This window comes from Diabrotica virgifera, chromosome 2 (assembly GCF_917563875.1).
Source record: "Diabrotica virgifera virgifera chromosome 2, PGI_DIABVI_V3a".
Classification (NCBI taxonomy): Eukaryota; Metazoa; Arthropoda; class Insecta; order Coleoptera; family Chrysomelidae; genus Diabrotica; species Diabrotica virgifera.
In genome coordinates this window covers 195,105,480-195,126,704 of record NC_065444.1, presented here as the reverse complement: position 1 = coordinate 195,126,704, position 21,225 = coordinate 195,105,480, and the positions used below count along the sequence as shown (strand labels likewise).

The following is a 21,225-nucleotide window of genomic DNA, read 5'->3' as shown; positions in this document are numbered from 1 at the left end:
CATTTAAAAAAACGAAGTTATAAGCAACTTCCGGTATAACCGGAAGTTGCAAAGAGATAAAAATATTTTCATTTAATAGATCATCCTTCAAAACCCCTTTATTCCAATTTTCATGATTCTGTTGCCTTTAGTTCTCGAGATATTTCTAATAGGCCCTTTATTTGCCTCACCCTGTATACTTCTCATTTCTTCTTAAAATACATTAGTCATCAACTTTTTTGCAGAGTATCTCGCTTAGTTTGAATGTAATCGACATTTAGTATGGCTCATTTTAAAGGTCTTTTCAATCACTACAAAAGTTATTAGTATAATTATACACCTAAATTCGACAGTTTCTATGTTATTTCAAGTTGAATACACCTATTTGAGCATGCAGCAAAAAAACAAACTCTTCTTACCTACCATATCCCTCTTTGTATTTGAACTAGAAGATTTATGAAGGAACGAATCTCTGTGTATTTTTATAACCTACAGAAATGTTTTATATAGTTTTTTTGTTAGATGCATAGTGTTTAGGCATTCGCAAAAATGACACCGAAAAGGTGTCATTTTTCAATGAAAATGGCCAATTTTCAACCACGAATAACTCAAAAAATATTGAGTTTTCAAAAAATTATTATAGAACAGTTTTTGCTCAAAATTAGGTTCTTTAGCCTCTTCCGTAGCTATTTTAACCAAAACATTTTTCACCCCCGAGAAGGGGTGGTAACCACCCCCAAGATAAAATCGCACATCGGCATAGGGTAGACTTTGTTTCTTGAGCTATTCCCTACTTACTGTGAAAATATCAAGTAAATCAATGTAGTAGGATGGAATTCGGAGCCAAATACTCTCATTGACTGCCCTAAATGTGTTATTTACTACTTGTCATTACCACATCCAAACAGCGTCATCTAATCTTAATATATTTTCCAGTGGTAGCACAAAGCGGAAATCTCTCAGGAAGTGGTGGAGAGGACCAAGCACGCAAGCGAGAAATGCGACTATTGAAGAATCGAGAAGCGGCTCGCGAATGTCGAAGAAAAAAGAAAGAGTATATAAAGTGTCTTGAAAATAGGGTAGCGGTGCTCGAAAATCAAAATAAGGCCCTAATAGACGAATTAAAATCATTAAAAGAATTATATTGTCAACAGAAAAGCGAATGAGGATCACCGACGTGTACATTACAGGTGAAGGACTGAGTTTAAAATATGTTGTGTGGGAATTGAAACAAGATGGTGGCAGATTTGTGCAATGTCAACAAGAGTATTGTTTTAGGTATACAGAGGTGCATTTTATTGAATTGTTTCGAATTTTGAGGAAAAAAATGTTGGAAATGTATTTCTACTAAGCAGGATAAGCAAAACAACTATTTCGAATCCTAAGAAAGGAAATATCCATTTTTTCACAAATGTGGTCCAGAGGTATTGAAGTATGTATGTACTCGCTCTAAGCTGAACCACAAAATTTTTATTAAAAACAATTAAAGAATAAAATATTGGATGCGTTTCGGCCTCACAAGAGTCATCACCAGCATTTACAGGAACAAACATCAACAGGAAGGAAGAAGAATTAATTAGGCTCAATCGAGTAAAAGACACATACACATTAAGGTTTAGTTAAAATTGTTCCACTGGTTCACAGTATTGTGCTTCTAGAAAATGGTTGGTAGAAAAATCGATTCAATTAATCATCATTTTTCTAACATCCGCTTTCCAGAATTAAAAAAATGTGAACCAGTACAACAATTTTAATTCAATTTTAATTTGTATGTGTATTTTACTTGATTCTTCTTCCTTCCTTTTGGTAAGTTTGATCCTGCAATTGCTGATGATGGGTCGTGTTGGGCCGAAACGCCTCCAATATTTTAACCTTTGTTTTTAATAAAAATTTTATGCATTAAAAATGTATAAACATTTTCAATTTCGTTGCAACCCGAAAATGAAGCAGCAGTATATTCTAGTTCAATCAGAGAGTGCAGGAAGAGTCTATACCGGTTTCGGGGCTTTTTTGTCCTTCATCAGTAGGCCCATATCCTCTTCTCTCCGATTGAACCAGGATACCTTGACGCGTGCCGTCCCAGTGGTCTTATTTTCGAATTCATTCGAGCATATTTCGCATACGAAATTAGAATTTCGCTTGAAATCCGGTGTCTTGTATTTTCGAATACTTCGTGTAAGAATTTTTTCGTATACGACGACTCGAATGGGTATGAACCATTCGAATCGTGATGCTCGTATACGAATTATTGTTGTCATTTCAAGGTCATTTCAGCTGTCATGATAGTTTTAGCTGATAGTGTTAATTGTGTTGTTCTATACAATATTTTTACATTGAAATTTATTTTCAATGGCTGGTTTAAATAATTCTTTAATAGAAAGAAAGGACATGTACGATTATGCCTTGAAAATATAACCTAACCTAACTTTATGTACGCATTTTAGCATAGACGGCCGGAGTGTGACGTCACAGCCAACCGCGGCTATATTCAATGTAAAGTTGGATTTATAGTTTGATGTAGCGTAGACATAGACGCAACGGAGACGTAAGAAACGGACTGGAGACGTGAGAAAATAAAATGTCAATTTATAATTCGACGTAGCGGAATTTTTGCGCATGAATAGAAACAAGAAACAATGACCTAATTCAACAACATAGCCTATAAATTATACGAACCGTAAACAAACTTTGTGTTTATTTATTTATAATATTATTTATTATAATATTTATCCGTTTTGTGTGTTACAATGGATTAGGAAATAAAAAGGTATGCTCGCTTGGTGCCGTGGAATTTCCAACTACGCTGTTTCATTTCCTGGTCTTTAAAATGTTCATTGGATTTAATTATTGTATGTGTATGGATAACCCCGAATACAGACTAATAAATAAACAACTTATATTTATCTGAAATATTGAAACTACACTATGATATATTTTTATTAAATTAATAACTTAACATCCATTGTATTTAACAAATAATTAACAAAATTCGAATATGTTGACAAACAACTTTTTACAAAAGGGATTAGGGGGCGGGCCCACTTTGAGTGACAGAACAAAATTATTCTTCCTTATGATTGGCCAGACGTAAGAAACGCACTGTAAAAGATGAAAGTTGGTCATCTCTTCCGTTCCGTTACGTTTTTCTTACGTTCCGTCAGGCGCTTGCGTTCATTTATAAACACGAGTACACAAAATTCGGTGTTGATCTTTTACAGTGCGTCTCCGTTGCGTCTACGTCTACGCTACGTCAAACTAGAAATCCGACTTTATGATGATCACTTTCCAAACAAAGATTGTAAACACGTTGAAAAGTAAGGTTTTACCGAATCTCAAGACTTTTTAATTAGTATAAAATCTAAAAAAAAAATAAAATAAAATATAAAATTTCTAAAAATCAAATAAATTCTAACCTTACTTCACCCATACATACATTTTATTGCTATTTATATAAAACATCATGCTTTATTATTTACACAACCTTGTAAAATTGTTGTAGTAACTATAATAATACTTACATATTATTGCAAAAAACAGAAATATTCTCTGTAAAAACTGAAAAAACAATAAAAAATACAAATTTGCCACACTAAACAACATTTGTTTGGAAAGGTTTGGAAAAATCTGACATGACATATGTCAATAAAAATTGACACTTCTACGTCATCACTCCGGCCGTCCATTGGATCTAAGCTCCAAACTTGACATATGACACCGTTGCCATATCCTCAATTTTTTCATATACTATCACATTACATAAACAAAATAGCACACTTTCTGCGGACTTTGCAAATCGATATTACTAGTATACCTATGCAATCTTAAGATTCGATTACACTTAAAATAACTGCTAAACAACTTTTCCCAAAAATGGCCTTTTTTATAATTTGTTCAGACTATGTCTTTATCTTTATGTATTAAACGTTCTTATACAATCTTCTTATACATTATAACCCCAGTATATATAACAAATATAACATTTTGTTTTTAATACTGCGATTATACCCTTGATTGAAATTATACAAGAAATAGACCAAAAAAGTATGGCAACATTGTGACTCTTCAGATGACAAATAAGTTCAATGTTATTCGAAGTTGCAGTGTTGCCGGTGCAAATTCTGCTCGTATACGTATAACATTTCGAAGGACGTTCAAAAATACACATTCACGTTCGTATACGAAATTTTTCATTCGAGTTAACTCGTATTCGAAAATATTCGATTGAATTCGAAAATACGACCCCAGATTGCAACGAACGAAATGGCTCGGATGTCGTAGCGACATCTGCTAAGAAACAAACTAAGTTCTCAGAACGATATTTATTGTCGGTTTATGTATTACTAGATTGAGAACTTAGTTTAAAAAATTTTATGGTTCATCTTAGAGTGAGTACTTCATTACTATTTATAATTGTTGAAACGTCTCCATTGTGATTACAGTATAAGCTGGGACGATTTGTCTTGTTTGTATAATAAATTTTGGAAACTATATTTACGTCTTATCCACTTTTTTAAACTAAGTTTCACTAACATACGTTCATCATGTTTATAACTGTTGTCAATGGTGAAGAATTGTATAAAATTTATTTTTTTAATGATAATAATTAAACACAAAAGTGTGATACTAGTATGTAGCATCTTATCTTTGAGACATCTTTGAATCAAACTCATTTTGAACACAATAGTTGAATTTGTGGTAGTGGACTTGTAAGTGTAGTTTCCTTTAATGTCACATTCAGGCCTATTGCAAGACGCTTTGAAACCACATAGTGAAGTTTTTGTTCTATCACTAGTTTGTTAATAACTATTTGCATGAAGAATAACTAGTTTCACTAAAGCATCAATATGTTGTTAAATTTGACAAATATTTCTGTTTGTATAGTTGTATATAATTTACACAGAAAATTGGTCATTTGTATAAGGTACATATTAACTTTGTTATGTATAGGACATGATATTCATCAAAATATTTATTTTTATGACTTATATTAATGTCATTAATATTTGTTTTGTCAACTATTCTAACATTAAGTACATTATTTGCTTATTCTGCTTACCTTTGTTTGGTTACTCAGGTCTTTTTATTCTTTATGAGCCACTTTTTTAGAACCTTGAGAAGGTTCAGTTTTAGAAATTTTTGATACAGCAATCTTAAGCATGAGTAGTGAAAAAACTAGCAGAACTCTGGTGTATTGTTTATTTCAAATAACCTGACAAATCTTAGGCCACAGTATAATGCTACAATCAGTAGGGCCACTCCAAAATCTTTGTTCTCTTTGTTCCATTTTGGTGACGGCGCATCAAAAATTTTAGTAATTTGCGCAGATGAATGACAATTAACGGCATCCTACGTTTGCCGTGATTGGTCGTTATCGTCGCACGTTATATTTCTGCCAGTGCAGTTCTTTCCAGATCAACTCTCCGGTAGAACTGCCTTTCTGTTGTGGTGACGCTTCTTTTATAATCAAGTATATTCAAATTAAAAAAAAAAAAGAAATTTTTTTTTTTTTTTTGTATTTTGACAACGACACCCGACTTGGGCGTCGAAACGTTAATAAAATCATTTTTAGGTAAAATTGTGGCTTATTTCCCATTTGAATATACTTGATTATAAAAATGCCACAAGAAAATAGCTTCAGAACGACGCTTCTTTTGTATCATTCTAGGTGATCCTTTTAACAGTCGTCACCGTTACAAGACATAAGTAAATCTGTTTTCTGTTTAATTAGCCGATTACTTGCTTGCCATTTTATTTGAAATGAACAGCGAGTGGGTTGTATTCTGTAACATTTCCGTTAAATTTAAGAGGCCTCTAAAATTTAACTTTTAACGGTCCTCTAAAACTTTTAGGTTAGATTGACATTCTGTATGAGAATTAGAATCCTCTAAAAGGTTTTAAAATAAATACGGCAACGTCGCACGTTTTGCGTTTTGAACTACTTTTAGCCTAGAAATTGGCCGAAAACTGACTGTCAGAAGCCAAAAATCTTAAGAAAGAAGATGAAATTGACAGTTTGCTAGAAAATAATATTTTATTTAATTATTTTTTAGTAAAACTCATATTTTCTAATTAGACATTTTTATTAATAAAGTTATAAGTACATTAAAATATTGCTGAAAAATTGCATATTGTATTTCTTCTCCCCTTCTACACTAATTTTGGTCAAATGGTCTATTTTCAATTACATTAAGGTCATCTACCTCATCTGCATCTGGTTCTAAACCTTCTGGAACATCATCTTTATAAACATTTGATACGTTTTGTACTGTTCCACAATAATTTTAAATAATTTTACCTGCATTGATAGGATTTAATTGCTTTGACAAACATCTTGATTTTTTTTTCAAATTTTCAGATTTTTTTTTCATAAAACACTTTTTCAATCACATTTCTAGGTAGGTAGGTACCTACTTTCTTTGAAATGGTAATTGTAGTTACTTTCAGGTCAATTACTTTTTATTGTAATCTGAATTGAGCTCTACGAAAAGAAACAAAAATTTGAATTTTGTTATAATATGTAGGTGTAGTGTGTCGATTGTAAAGTAACTGAGACTTAATTTTCATTATTATTTATTATTTCTTCACCAAATACATTATAAAAAGCCATTTGCCATTTTTAAATGTTTATCTCCATTATAATACATAAATAAGAAACTACTATTCATATAAACATAACCAAACAAAAACAATCAAACCACATTTAACGGACTGCTAAAAATTTGGCGGGTACTTTTGACATCCTCTAAAATATTTTTATTTAGCGGGAGATTTAACGGTTTAGGTTATTATTTTAACGGATCTATAATTTACAGAATACCAAAATATTTTTAGCGATCGCTAAAATTTTAGAGGCCTCTAAAATTTAAAGGAAGTGTTACAGAATACACCACAGTATAGTACACTATGTTTTAAACTGTTTCATATAAAGCTTGTATGATCAAGTGGTGTCGAAAGAATTGGAAAGATAAAAACCGAACTCGAGAAAGTTCTAAGTCCAAACTTGCTCAAATACAAGGAAATATTATTTTTGGCTACTAACCAAAGATATTGGTCGTTTAAGATAGATTTGTTAAATCCGCTTTTTCCAACAATCATGAACTGTCGCATTTTTGGTGATCTGATAAATATCTAAAGTATTTTTGTACAATTTAGGATATATATGTAATATAAACTTATTTATATTTAAAAAAAAATTGTGGCATCGGGCATGGATTTTAAAAATTAAGTTATGTGGGTCTCGAGTGAATAAAAATCCATGCCAAGTAAGTTTTATTATTATGACGAGAAATATTATGTAGGATTATCAAATTTTGGGCTTTATATTACTAAATTATTATTATTATTTTCCTAAAATATTACAAAAATGACAAACAGCTATTTATTTTTAATATTTTTACTTTAAATTGGAGAAGTCGTCAAATTATAATTTTAAAATAAACATTTTACTGCATATTTTACATGTTTTTTAAATTACATTTTGACAAGGGCTTGCCTTGGTATTCGAAATAATAAGTATACAGGGTGCCCAGAAACTCTCCTGACAAACGAAGGCCGGTGATTCCTCAGATAATTAACAATTTAACCCAATTTACCAAGTCCGAAAATGCTTGTACTAAGTGAGCTAGAGCTCTTTGAAGATGGCGATGGCGCCTTGTAATAAGTTTTTTTTGTAAATAACTCCAGAACGTTTCTATTTAGAAAAACACAAACTGGTACACTTATTTATCTTCCAGAGATAAATCAATCCCATCAATTGCGAATTTCAGCGAAAGGCAATAGCCAACTTTTTTGTCTTTTAACTTCTTTGACACAAGATTATTAAATTGTGAGAGATTCTAGTACTAAAAGTTCAGTCAATAGAATAGCCAATTTTCTAGAAAAATCTATTTGAAAATTTTTCGTTTTTTGAATTTGAAAACAAGAAATTAAAAAAAAACGTATTTTACGGATTTTAAGCAAGAGGAACTTTTACTACTAGAATACCTCGCAATTTAACAATTTACGAGTCAAAATGCGTATAAAAATTAAAGACAAAAAGTTATGCGATAAAATTTTACCTAATTATTTTGTCTTTAATTTTTAGGCATTTTTTACTCTAAATTGTAAGGTTTTCTTAAGAGTACTAAAATTGTATCTTGCTTAAAGTCCGTAAAATACATTGTTTCTTTTTTGAAAATTTTTTTCAAATTGAAAAAATGAAAAATTTTCTAGAAAACGGTGTATTCTACTGACTTAAGGCAAGAGTATCTTTTAGTTCTAGAATACCTCACAAATTAATAATCCGGTGTTATAAATGCTTAAAAGTTAAAGACAAAAAGGTTATGCGATAAAATAACCGTTGACCCAACTTTTTTCCTTAGGTTTTAATCATTTTTGACTATAAATTGTTAATTTGTGAGGTATTCTAGTACTAAAAGTGCTTCCTTAAGTGCGTAATAAAATACACCGTTTATATTCTGAAAATTTTTTTCAAACTCAAAAGACGAAAAATTTTCAAATCAATGTTTCTAGAAAACTGTGTATCCTACCGACTTGAAACAAGAGTACCTTTTAAAACCATAATACCTCACAATTTAATAATCTAGTGTCAAAGATGCTTAAAAGTTATGAGATAAAATAACTATTGCTCTTCCCTAAAACGAACGCCTATGACCGGTACTAAAAATTCTCAATGGATGAGATCGATTTATCTCTAGAAGATAAATAAGTGTACCAGTGTTCGTTTTTCTAAATAAAAGCGGTCTGGAGTTATTTAAAAAAACTAATTACAAGGAGCCATCTTCAAAGAGCTCTACCTTCCTTAGGCAGCATTTTCGGACTAGGTAAATTGGGTTAAATTGCCTTCAAATTATCTGAGGAATCTCAAGTCTTCGTTTGACAGGAGAGTTTCTGGACACCCTGTATAGGATTTATTTCAGTGTAAAAATTTTGTTCAGTTCGACGACACGTACCTACTTGTTTAATTTGTCATTTTTAAAGCCCAAAATTGGTTATTCTATAAAGTTTACTTAAAAATTTGATACATTGTGAAATGCAAAAAATATTTTTTGTGCAACTTAATAAAAATAGCATCGAGGAGGAGGAAAGAAGGCTTGTGAACATGAAATGTTGTAAATTTCTTTAAAGAAATTGTTGTAAATATTTTGTAAGGTGTATAAAAAAACATAACTATTTAAGATAGTCTTCGTACCTTCAAAAAATCATTATTTTAATGCGTTATATAGATGTCAAACTGTCAATCTGAATATTCTTTGTAACAATTATTAAGACTCATAAAAATCAAAGTCAATTTTTGGTTTTTCGTAATAAATTCGTTGCAGTAATGACAAAATAGCATGCCATTATAAATTAATATCTCTCTATTGTAGTTCTAGTATTCTATTCTTGAATATACAACAAATATTGAATAAATCACCTCTTAGACGGATTCATCATTCTTTATTTTTTTGAGTTAAAATATTAATTTGAGTAGAAATTTTGATTCACGGTGTTTTAGGTTTGTTTATATCAATACTTTGTATTATTCAGAAAAATACTTATTACAACTCTGTACAGCACGCCCAGAATACCAATAGACGTGAGCTGCACGCAAATCAAAGGAGGGATGCAGAATTCATTTGTGGCTTAAATTACAGGGTTGCCACTACCCCAACAAATATTGACTGATTTCTTTGTGTGTCCAGAATTGTTTTTACATGAATCATTGTTTTCCAAAATGACCCAATAATAATTCCAAATAATAAAAAGGAATTACATAAAATTATTTAATATTATTAAATCTCCATCGAAAATTGGTTGAAACATCAATTTAAATAAAACCAAAGTGATGACAAATCAAAATATCACAATCGACTGTATGCGAAGGAAGTGAGATCGAAATTGTCTATATATCAGGCATTGATGCCCCTAGGACACAAGGGGTGTAAGTAACAATTTCTAGAAAATTGGGTTAAATACAAAGGACTCCCAAACGCATATAAAACATGGTGGCTTCAAACTTTCTACATAAACTAACAATAACATGATCAAAAATAACATATAATTGAAAAAATGCTAAGTAGTAGTTACCTGGATTTTCAAATTTGTCTGGAACTGAACAAAGTTTTCTGAAAACTTGGCACTTACACTCCTTTGTCCTAGGGGCGTCATAAGATGTACTTGGGTCACTTGATTAAACTAGGCAAACATAATATAACTATTCCGGTAGGTGTGTGTGACGGAATTAATTAAAAATAATAAAAATAAGTGTAACGACGAACAGTAATATATTTATTTATTTTGGGTGAACAAGCGGTGTGTTTGCTTATATCTCGAAAGAGTGTTGATTGTCAGCGAGCCGAGGGTTGGTCTGCATCGTTTGCATGCTGTGAAGTGACTGACTTGCCGGACCACCAACTTTGTGTCAACTGGTTTTGCGGTTTTGCTATAATGGCCAGATGGCCCATAAATTACTGCCTCTGCAGAAGCTTTTTTGTATTTTATAGTTGACATAAAGAGTGTGGCGATCTGGGGCATCGTAACCTATTAGTGTTTCCTTGAAAGAAACATTAATCTTACACAATATGTTTAAGGGATAACCTTTCGTTTCTCGAAATCAACGGCATATGGTTTGTATATCACATGTGGATTTTAAATGACCAATTTCGTTTTGAGAAAAGTTATTAAAAATTAAGAAAATAAAATTAGCAAAAATAGTAATTAAAGCGTACCGCTATATAACTGCAGAGATAACTAGAAGAATTCGATTGACTTGGACAGCAGTATTATGTTGAAAAACAAAAGGTACCAATAAATCTAAAGAAAAGGGTATTCTACCATTTATGACCTATGGAATGGAGGAATGGAACAACACAGAGGACCATCGAGCGATCTATGTTAGGAGTATCTGTGAGAGAACATATACGAAATGAGGAGATGCGAAATAAGACGAAGGTGGAAGATGTAATTGCATTAATTGTGCAAATGAAATTGAACTGGGTAGGACACGTGGCACGGCAAAACAACGAAAGGTGGACGAGAAACATTGTACATTTGAGACCACGCGAGCACAGTCATAGTAGAGGAAGACCACAAAAATGATGGCTAGACGAAATCAAAGCAAAAGTGGGAAGAAACTAGAACCTAATAGCACAAAACAGAAAATAGTGGAGAACAGAGTGGGTGCAGCCAGGCTGAAAAAGAAGAGAAGAAGTCATGGGTAATAGTTTGATAAATATTTTAATGGTAAGTAAAATATTTGATTTGCCTTCGCAAAACAGTTTATTTACTTCTAAGATTCGTCATCGTAATACGTCTATTAATGAATGACAGTTTAGTAGAGGAAAGTAACCAAATATGGAATAGTGTCCTAATATGTAATTCCTTGATTTCTCCGAAAATATAAGTTGGAAGCACACTACAATACCATCCTTTATTTCAGTCGCTCTCTTTATTGTCGTATCCACACCTCTGTATCAGATGCGCGAACGATACGTGTCTGGCAGGCGCGTTTTGTTTTATCGTCTCGCAGAAAATTTCTAAGGTAAATATATTCAACGGGTATTATTGGTTATTATGCAGGAATACAGACTTGTTATGCTATTGAGTATATCGATACTACCTTTATTTAAATATTTTATGACCTTCTGTAATTAAAACATTACGACTTGAAAAAATGTTGATACTAGTTTGAACTAATGTACAAATCCAAATATGGACAGTCGTTGGTGCCTAATTATGGAATAGTGGATGAAGTGCATACTGTGTGGGCTCATTATGATTGTGCTGGTCCAGAGTTTCATACATGGATCTGTGATGTCTACAAGTGAATTACGCTACTTCTTTCATTTTTCACAATTTTCTTATTTAAATTTATTTGATCTCAGATGTTTATGTCTATTTTTGTTTTTGATATGTTGGTTTATGCCTATATTCCATATTTGGTTACTCATTTGGGATTTTGTTTTTTTGTTTGTTAATTAAGATATTTAATAGAAGTAATTACTACATAAAACTGTATGACTGATTTGTCATAACATTAAAGTGTTTTCATTTCTATAAAGGTATTTATTTATATCCCCAAAACAAAATGGTATTCCATAATTGGCGACTTTCCTCTAATTTATGCAACGGATAAACAATTTATTCTAGATGTTTTCTATGAATGTACTTTTACACATGTTTGCAGTTTGACATGTATTATGTGAGACGCGCCTACCATTTTTTAGATTTTTTGAAGAGTGCTTGAAGTCCAGACCTGCAGAGTGCCTTCTAGATTTATTAAAAATATGTGTATTTCGTAACATTTTGTTTAAATTAAGTAGTGCCATTTGAATTGTGAAGAATCTAAAACTGTATGAATGCTACGATCTACACTGAAAGGTTTTATCTTTTGTTTTGTATTTCAACGAAAATTAATAATTATCGAGAACTGTTTTTATTTTACAAATAAATAATATATTGGTATTTAACGATACTGATAATTTTAGTGATATTATCCTACAAATAAAGTATATAAAGCTCCACTAAATACTTTTTATGGAATTAAGGGGGGACTCTGGTAGAATTATCTTATTTTTAAATTAAATAAACATATTCAATACAATTCAAAGAAAATCAAGACAAAATATTGAAAAATAAGTCAATGGTGGCAAATTTTTGCAGACACCTCCAAAAAAAATTGCTTTTGCGGTGGACATCAGAACTCATTACATCGTTGGATCATGTGAAACAAAAAATGCAAAAAGATTTTGTTAGCTTATGAGGTTTCTCGAGATAACGCTGTCGAGTTTTTTGGTTTTAAAGATTTTTGAGATTTTGGTATCGTTCCGAAGTCAAAATAACGAATATTTTTGTAAAAAAAAGTTAAAATCAACATAATATTTATTATTATTAAACAAAAAATAAGTATAAAACAAAAAATATATTGACAGCATTACCTCACGAAATGTCTAAAGAACATCTGCAAAATTTCAGGTGGATCGGTCAAGTAGTTTTTGAGTTGTCCACCGCCTTTGAAAAAAAGCAAAGCAGTTTTGAAAAAAGCGCATTAAAAGATTTGGCAAATTTTATTTTCGATTTCTTTTTTGTCTGTAATCGTAAAGTGATGCACACCGGAATATGTTTTGAATCGCGGAGTAATTACAAAAGAGAAGGGGAACAGCTGTTGAACGTTTCTCACTACGATCAAGCGCGAGGCTGCTTTAAAGCGTGGCGAAGACGATTCAACGTGCTGTATTTCCGGTAATCTTGCTCGGATCAACTTGAAATTTTCAGAGTGTATTCTTGAAGTTATGTAGTTATGAAATGTTTTTAAACCACGCCTCCCCTTAAGCAAACTGAAAGAAGGACTTATAAATAAGGATAAAAGAAAAAACAGTGGAACCGTTATAATAATGAGATTAAAAAAAATAATGTGTGTGTACTTTGTACGCCCGTAAGAAGTTATACTTCTATTATAATATAATCTAACTTCATATTATGATTTCAACGAAATCAATATACCTATCTACTTTAAAAAGTTTTTTTGTATTGTATTTAAATATAAACTAATTTTAGAAAGAACAAAAAGAATACCAAAAATTAAAATAAAAAAAAAGATATGACTTTGTCAGGATTCGAACAGGGGACCTCTCGATCCCTAGGCTAATGCTCTACCGATCAGCTACCATCGCTTTTGTATTCAGTCGATCATTTCTCGGACATAATTACAATCACGTTGACAGATACATTAATTGAAAATAAACATTTTCAATAATACTTATAAGGAGGAAGACAAATCCACAGACATAAAAATTATAATAAATATATTTACTAAAAACACTAATAATATATTCTTTTCACGCACACCTTATTTGCGCTACATAACTTAAAAACTGTAGCGACTAATACCATACTGTCGGTGTGCGCATGCATCAGAGAATGTAAAAATTCACCCTCATGTCTAAAGAAGTATAACTTCAAAAAATTTGATGGACCAGCTTATCCACTTTTGTAAGTAGCCCAAATTTTCTAAAAAATTGCCTCTTATCCCTTCATCATCAAAAAAATCTAGTAGATGAGCCAAATTAGTTATTGACTGCAATTATACAATGTGTGGTGTTGATAGGCAATCAGCCGTGTGATGAATTACCGAAGTTATTTTTATCGTTTGCGTTAAAGCTAACATAACTATAACATATAATTATCTCCATAACTATAAAACGTAAATTCGGTGTGATGGATTAGTGATGTAACGAATATTCGTATTCGCATTCGCGAATATTTGCATATTCGTATTCGCATTCGCGAAATTTGTGCGAATGTTTTGCGAGTATGAATATCAGAAAAAAAAATAATTTGAAGATAACATTAGGTTAATAAAATCAAAATCTATCCACTTCTTAACATCTTTTTTATTAAGAAAAGGTAACAACCTCGTATAATCACATTATCAACCTTCACTTTATTTTATTATTTGGTATTATGCAATAAAGCTTAAGATTCAGTTTGATTTACACTAAATATCAATTAATTTCTCATTATAAATTTAGAAAACACTACAAAAATAGATTTTTTTTTAAACTGAATATTCGCATTCGTATCCGCATTCGCGAATGTAGGTAGCAGATATTCGTATTCGCGAATGTTTAAAAAATGACATTCGTTACATCACTATGATGGATCATCCACCGTTATGAGATGAGTTATTTCTTAGACGTTATGGACGGAAGAAAAATTAAGTTGTCTAAAAAGAGAACCTTATGTATAATCAGTATAAGTTGGAGCGAGAAAGAGAATCACGAGAAGTTGGTATACCTACGTACCGGCGAACAGCTGTTCGCTGTAGTTCGGTGGTAAATCGTAAAAGTAGATAGAAAGAAGTACTTATACTAAATTTAAATTCAAGATGCAGTAGAAATAAACAAACCAAGAGACGTTAAATGCTACTAGGAGCAGTCCCGAATCATAATTTACAATGTATAAACTTTGGAATGTATATAGGTACATTGTAAATTACGATTCGGGAGTGCTCCTAGTAGCATTTAACGTCTCTTGGTTTGTTTATTTCTACTGCATCTTGATTGTAAATTTAGTATAAAACGCTTGAATTTGGATGTTTATAAATAGAAATTTCAATTTGTCTCTCGATTTGACTTTTGTATAATTTTTTAAATTGCACCCTTCTATTTTTAAATTATTAGCTTTTATTTTTATTATTGTTTTAATTTTATTACCTACGTGTTTTTAATTGTTGTCTTAGGTGTATGTTTTTGATCATTTTGTGCTGCTTTATATTTGATATTAAATTTGATTTATTAAAAATAAAATGCTGCACAAGGTCCTGGGACAACCTGAAGTTATATATATTCTAAGTTCTTATTCTACGTTAAATATTCACTTGATCTCTTAAAAACAAATCAAAACATAAACCTAACCTTACAATCCTTAACATAACTACAGAGTTATCTCATAACTTGAGGTTTAACGTCGCGTTATAAAGTGACAGTTGATATATCAGATAACTTAAGAACTGTCAAGAAATAAGGCAAGTAGTTAAGTTAAATATGATACATCACACCAATTCGAGGATTATAACTTAACTACAGGATAACTTCGGTCATCCATCACAGGGCTGAATGTTAACACATCCATGACTATCCCATGGCTTTAAAGAGGGGATAGAAATTAAGTGTCAGAGGGAAAACGATGAATGTCAATGTTTGGTCATTTTGCGATTTTTGTGCAGTCTGTTAGCTTAGAAAGAGTACTATCAACCTGTGAATGGCCAAGGGGAAATAACGATGAGAATTGTCTTAAAAACACGTCACAAGATTGGATGCAAGGGGAAAAACAATGAATATTGGGAAGGTTTTTTTGGCAAATTTTATTTTCGATTTCTTTTGTCTATCAAATCGTAAAGTGGTGCAGATCAGAATATGTTTTGAATCGCGGAGTAATTTACAAAAGAGAAGAGGAACAGCTGTTGAACGTTTCTCACTACGATCAAGCGCGAAGCTGCTTTAAAGCGTGGCGAAGGCGAATCAACATGCTGTATTTCCGGTAATCTTGCTCGGATCAACCTGAATTTTTCAGAGTGTATTCTTGAAGTTATGTAGTTATGAAATGTTTTTAAACCACCCCTCCCCTTAAGAAAACTGAAAGAAAGACTTATAAATAAGGGTAAAAGAAAAAATAGTGGAACCGTTATAATAATGAGATTAAGAAAAATTTGATTATCCACTTTTGTAAGTAGCCCAAACTTTCTAAAAAATTGTCTCTCATCCTTATCATCAAGAAAATCTAGTAGATAAGCCCAAATTAGTTATTGACTGCAATTATAGAATGTGTGGTGTTGATAGGCAATGTTAACACCTCCATTACTTTCCCATGGCTAGAAAGAGGGGAAAGAAATATTATTAAAAACTATCTTTCATTCATTAGATATAGCGGTGTGGAATGCTTTTGTACTTTATAAGAAAAATGGTGACCAAAAGAACAGATTCGAATTTCGTTAGATACTAATAGAAAAAATATTGGAAAGTTTCACCAGACTGCCAAAAAATGAAGATTTACTAATTAAGCCGTAACTTACGGAGAGCCATTTTCCAGAATATGTACCACCTATGAAAAAAAGCTGCTCCATGTAGGACCTATGCCATTTGCTGCAGTAAAAGGGATGAAAAAGAAAAGAATATAAAAAACGAGACAAGGTATTACTGCAGAAATAATTACAATTATTGTAAAGTAGGACTAGGTGCTGTATCTTGTGTTATGATTTACCATACGAGATTGAATTTTCAAAATAAAACTTTTTTGATTTTTATTTATACCCTTGCTATACCTAAAATGTTTTTTATGCATGAATATTAAATTTTCTAAAGTAAAAATACTTTAAAAAATATATTTAATTTAATAAATTAAAAATAATATATATATTTTTAATACGCACCTGTCACGAAAAATACACGTACGCCCCGTAAAATATTTTTTTTAAATTATTTTACTTGCATAATAGAATGATGAAATAAAAAGTGGATCAATTTTTTAGAGTAATCTCGAAATTAATGTGTGCATTAATCGTTAATAAAATGGAAGGAGATTATTTTAATTTATACTTTCTAAAAGTATTCCCTCATTATGATTATATAAAAATACTCAGTTTGAGTTTTCATTTGACGCCATATTTTGTCAACATTATATTCAGATATAAAAGTTTATGAATCGAAAGATACCGAATGTTTTTGGTAGCTTTTACTAAACGCATTTGTTTCGTTATATAAGACACAGCTGCTTCCACTGACTATATCATCTGTTTACGTTGATTTTTGTTTTGTTTTTATACTACTGGTCTTCCATCCTTATCCATTGAATAATTATGCGTAGTTTAAAACACAACAATAATATGCAATAAGAAAAGATAAAATCTTTCTCGAAAAGCAGAAAACAATGGTCTATTAAAAGAATATTGAAAATAGCTACATGTATGTAAATGTATTTTTACATATCAAAAAGAGTAACTATTACTACTTTTGCACAGCCAAAGTATCTCTTAAAACTACAAAGTCGGGTAAAGGCGATGATACGTTATCTATGTTTTCTTTTTGTGTAAAAAATATTTTTACACGGTTATTGTTGCTCTGATGCCTTGTTAAACAGTTTAAGTGAATAGAACTAAGTTAAAGTATGATTGTTGATTATTAGTGTTGCTATTGAATTGTATTTGTTTAAAGATATAAAAAAAATGGTGGTAACAGGTTTAAAAATTGCATGAAAATAACTGATATAAATAGTAACTATCTACAGCCGGCTCCAACTCTTACTTGCTGGGGAATGAGCCGCAAATTCAGAAGTTGCCTACCCTATCAGGAAAATAGTTAATATATATATATATATATATATATATATATATATATATATATATATATATATATATATATATATATATATTTTTACGCATCAAACCCAGATTTAGCCGTACGGCACTCACTCACTCTAGGGGGAAAATTCACTCATCCCAGATACCTAGGGTATCAAAAGGATTGAGTTCTGGTAGGACTTTTTCCGTGTTATTGAGCCCTAGGTGACTTGGTATGCAGCATTATCTCCCAAAACGTTTCGTACACATCTAACCATCGAGAGTAGTATAGCTTTCTGCATGCTCTTATACGAGATGTTCATTCAGACCCATCTTTTTTTTTATGTTTTCTAGGAGGTTCTTCGGAATTACTGCAATAGTAGAGACTATAATATATTAACATAGACCGAGCATACCGGCCGATAGTGCTACACAATGGGTGCGTTCGGACGACCACAGCGGCTGGACAGCTGAGCCAGCAGTAGCTGTCAGACGTCACCGCTGGAAGTCAGCCGCTAAGAGATTTACTAAGCTTTCCCTATCACGGCTGGATTCAACCACTCGGCCGATTTCTGCTGACAGTCAGCCGCTATGGTCGTCCGAACGCACCCAATATCTACGGTTGTTCGATCTACCTCTCTCTAGCGCATTGAAACTCCTTACCCTTTCTCTCCCACCAAAAATAGACGCCGCTGTAATACGTACCTACTTGATGTAAGTAGTGTGATACAATGGATATCCTAAGTCTTGACGTCACAAAATTGGGAGGAGCTTATATTTGACTCCAAAAAAATGTTGTTTATAAGGTTAAACACTCATAAGGAATTTTTCATTTATTGTTTACGTGGTTTGTGTGACAAAATAAGACTTTTCATTTAGGTATTTAGTTAAAGAAACGTGTCAGTTAAGAGATTTTTATTCGTTTTTGCTCAGGTGAGTTAATTTAATGCAATGATTAGAACGTAGACAGTTTTGAGGTTATGTTTATTTTCAACCACTAACGAATAAAAACCTCTTAACACGTTTCTTTAAAGAAATACCTAAATGAAAAGTCTTATTTTGCCACACAAAGCACATAAATGAAAAATTCCTTATGACCATTTAACGTTACAAACAAATTGTTTGGAGTCAATCTAAGCTCCTCCCAATTTTGTGACGTCAGACTTAGGCTGTCCATAAGTTTTCCTCCAACACCAAATTGTTCTTTATGGTTCACGTCGCGTTTGGGGGGGGGGGGGGAGATGAGGGAGAAGTCGGTAAATTAGTAGTTTTTTATGTTTTTCGTCAATATTTCTATGTAACTATGCGGTGTAGCGTGAACAATGTTCTATACAAAAATATTCTACATTATGTAGTTTTTTACGTTTTTCGTCAATATTTCTAAAGCTATGCGGTTTAGCCTGAACAATGTTCTACATTGAATTTTAAACAAAAAAGGTCCTATGCATAATTGTTCTAAAATCGACGGTTCCGGAGGGTGTAAAGTGGAGGTTTTCCATGTTTTTAATATTTTTTGGGCAAATTATAAAATTATTGCTAAGGAAACTATTTTTTTAACAGGATTGTGTTTTCTAAATTTAATTTGCTATTTCAGTGGCCGGTTGTATGTTACCGATAAGCCCTTGAAGGAACGTCAATCTTACATGTATACCCTCCTGTAATTTCTATATGTACACCCTCCGTAACTTGGGAACCATTCAGTTTAGAAGGATTATGCATAGCACCTTTTTGTTTCAAATTTAATGTAGAACATGTAACTTTTTACGAACAATATGTGGACCATATAGAACAATTTGGTGTTGAAGGATAACTTTCACTTTGGATGTCTGGGTTTGTGTCTAGTTATACCGTACTAAAGGCAGATACACAATGAATACAAATACATACAAAGAAGTGTCGTCACAGCACTACAGACTGCTCAGTCTATGTGAATACAGTAAAGCCTCCTTTAACCGAAATAATCACGAAATAATTGGGGGGAGGCCATTTCGGATAACAAGAATTTCAGTTAAAAATAACATTATTTTTTGTATTCTTCTTCTATTAAATTATATAGTATTGGAGAGATATAGCTGCAAAACATCGTTGTCAGAGGAAAACACAAAAGAAAAGAGAAGATTTCTTTAAAAAAACACTCTAAACATTTTCATTTTCCTTAATTTTATTGTTTTTTGTTTAATTTACTTTTTATTGACGAAATTCTTGAAACTGTCAGCCATTTCGGTTAAACAATGGGTGCGTTCGGACGACCACAGCGGCTGGACAGCTGAGCCAGCAGTAGCTGTCAGACGTCACCGCTGGAAGCCAGCCGCTGAGAGATTTACTAAGCTTTCCCTATCACGGCTGGATGCAACCACTCAGCCGATTTCTGCTGGCAGCCAGCCGCTATGGTCGTCCGAACGCACCCAAAGTCTTGTTTTGGTTAAAAAGGTTTCGGTTAGCGGAGGTTTTACTATATATACGTCTATGGTACCACCACCGTCGTCATTAAGAGCATATTTATTTTTGCAGGAGACTTTTTTTCCCCTGTACTATTGAAGTTTTTAGCAGTTTTAAATGAAATATTGCAAATTCTTACCGGAAAAGCTTGTTGTTCACAGCTGAAATAACAACTTATATCTTCATAACATATTTGTGGCTCTTGACTGTCATATGTATCATAAATATGAGAGATAACTTGTTAATACAATTAAAAAACATTTTCTTGTACAGATTCTTCCGAAAAGAAAAATATATATAGTATCTGTTCATGTATTCTTTGTCAAAACCTTTCTGGTAGTCCCCAAAACGCATGTTAAGTCAACATTTCGTATATATGTATAAAAGAAGTAATCGTTTCCTTTATATATGTGGTCGCAAGTTAGTCCTAGAAGACAGTCAAAGAACATTTTTTCCTTAAACCCCATTTTGTTGGCAAATATGCTTGCCTTGTTAGATAAATTAGAAAATGGTTTTAAGCTTTTCAAACCTTCCAAGCTTATGTATAGATTTGTTTATTTAATAAATATTTCTGTTTATTAATATTATAAATGATATTTTATTTTAATATCATAAAATATCGCAATACTACACGCTTATTTTTATTTCGATTTTGTTTAACCTGCCGTTTCGAATTTTCATTATCACTAAGAATTGGTAAAAAAATGTACCTACATGGTATAAATAAAGTGTGTTTTATTATTTTAGTTCTATCTGCTTAAACTGATTTTTGGGGAAAACGATTTCCCGATTATATTGCTATTTTTGGTAGTTAGTAGATAGGGAATTTGTAAATAAGATTATTATCTAGTAGATGTTTAAGTATTAGTTGAAAATGATTTATTAATAATAAATTGGATATTTTATTTTTTAGTTGTTTTATTTCCCTCGATGTTGATGAACACGTAAGGTGCCACAATTAGAAATAAATTTTTAGATTCCTACACGTCACA

At 31.8% G+C, this 21,225-nt stretch overlaps 1 protein-coding gene across 8 annotated transcripts in view; it reads left to right on the top strand.

The window, feature by feature from the left end:
• Positions 1-21,141, top strand: part of LOC114337108 (cyclic AMP response element-binding protein B) — a 138,848-nt gene extending 117,707 nt beyond the window's left edge. For all 8 annotated transcript variants that reach the window (XM_028287504.2, XM_028287501.2, XM_028287500.2 and 5 more), the window contains one exon: positions 916-21,141. In XM_028287504.2, coding sequence (XP_028143305.1) covers positions 916-1,145 — 230 coding nt within the window. In that variant the 3' untranslated portion in view covers positions 1,146-21,141. The remainder of the gene's footprint in view (positions 1-915) is intronic.
• Positions 21,142-21,225: the final 84 nt, after the last annotated feature.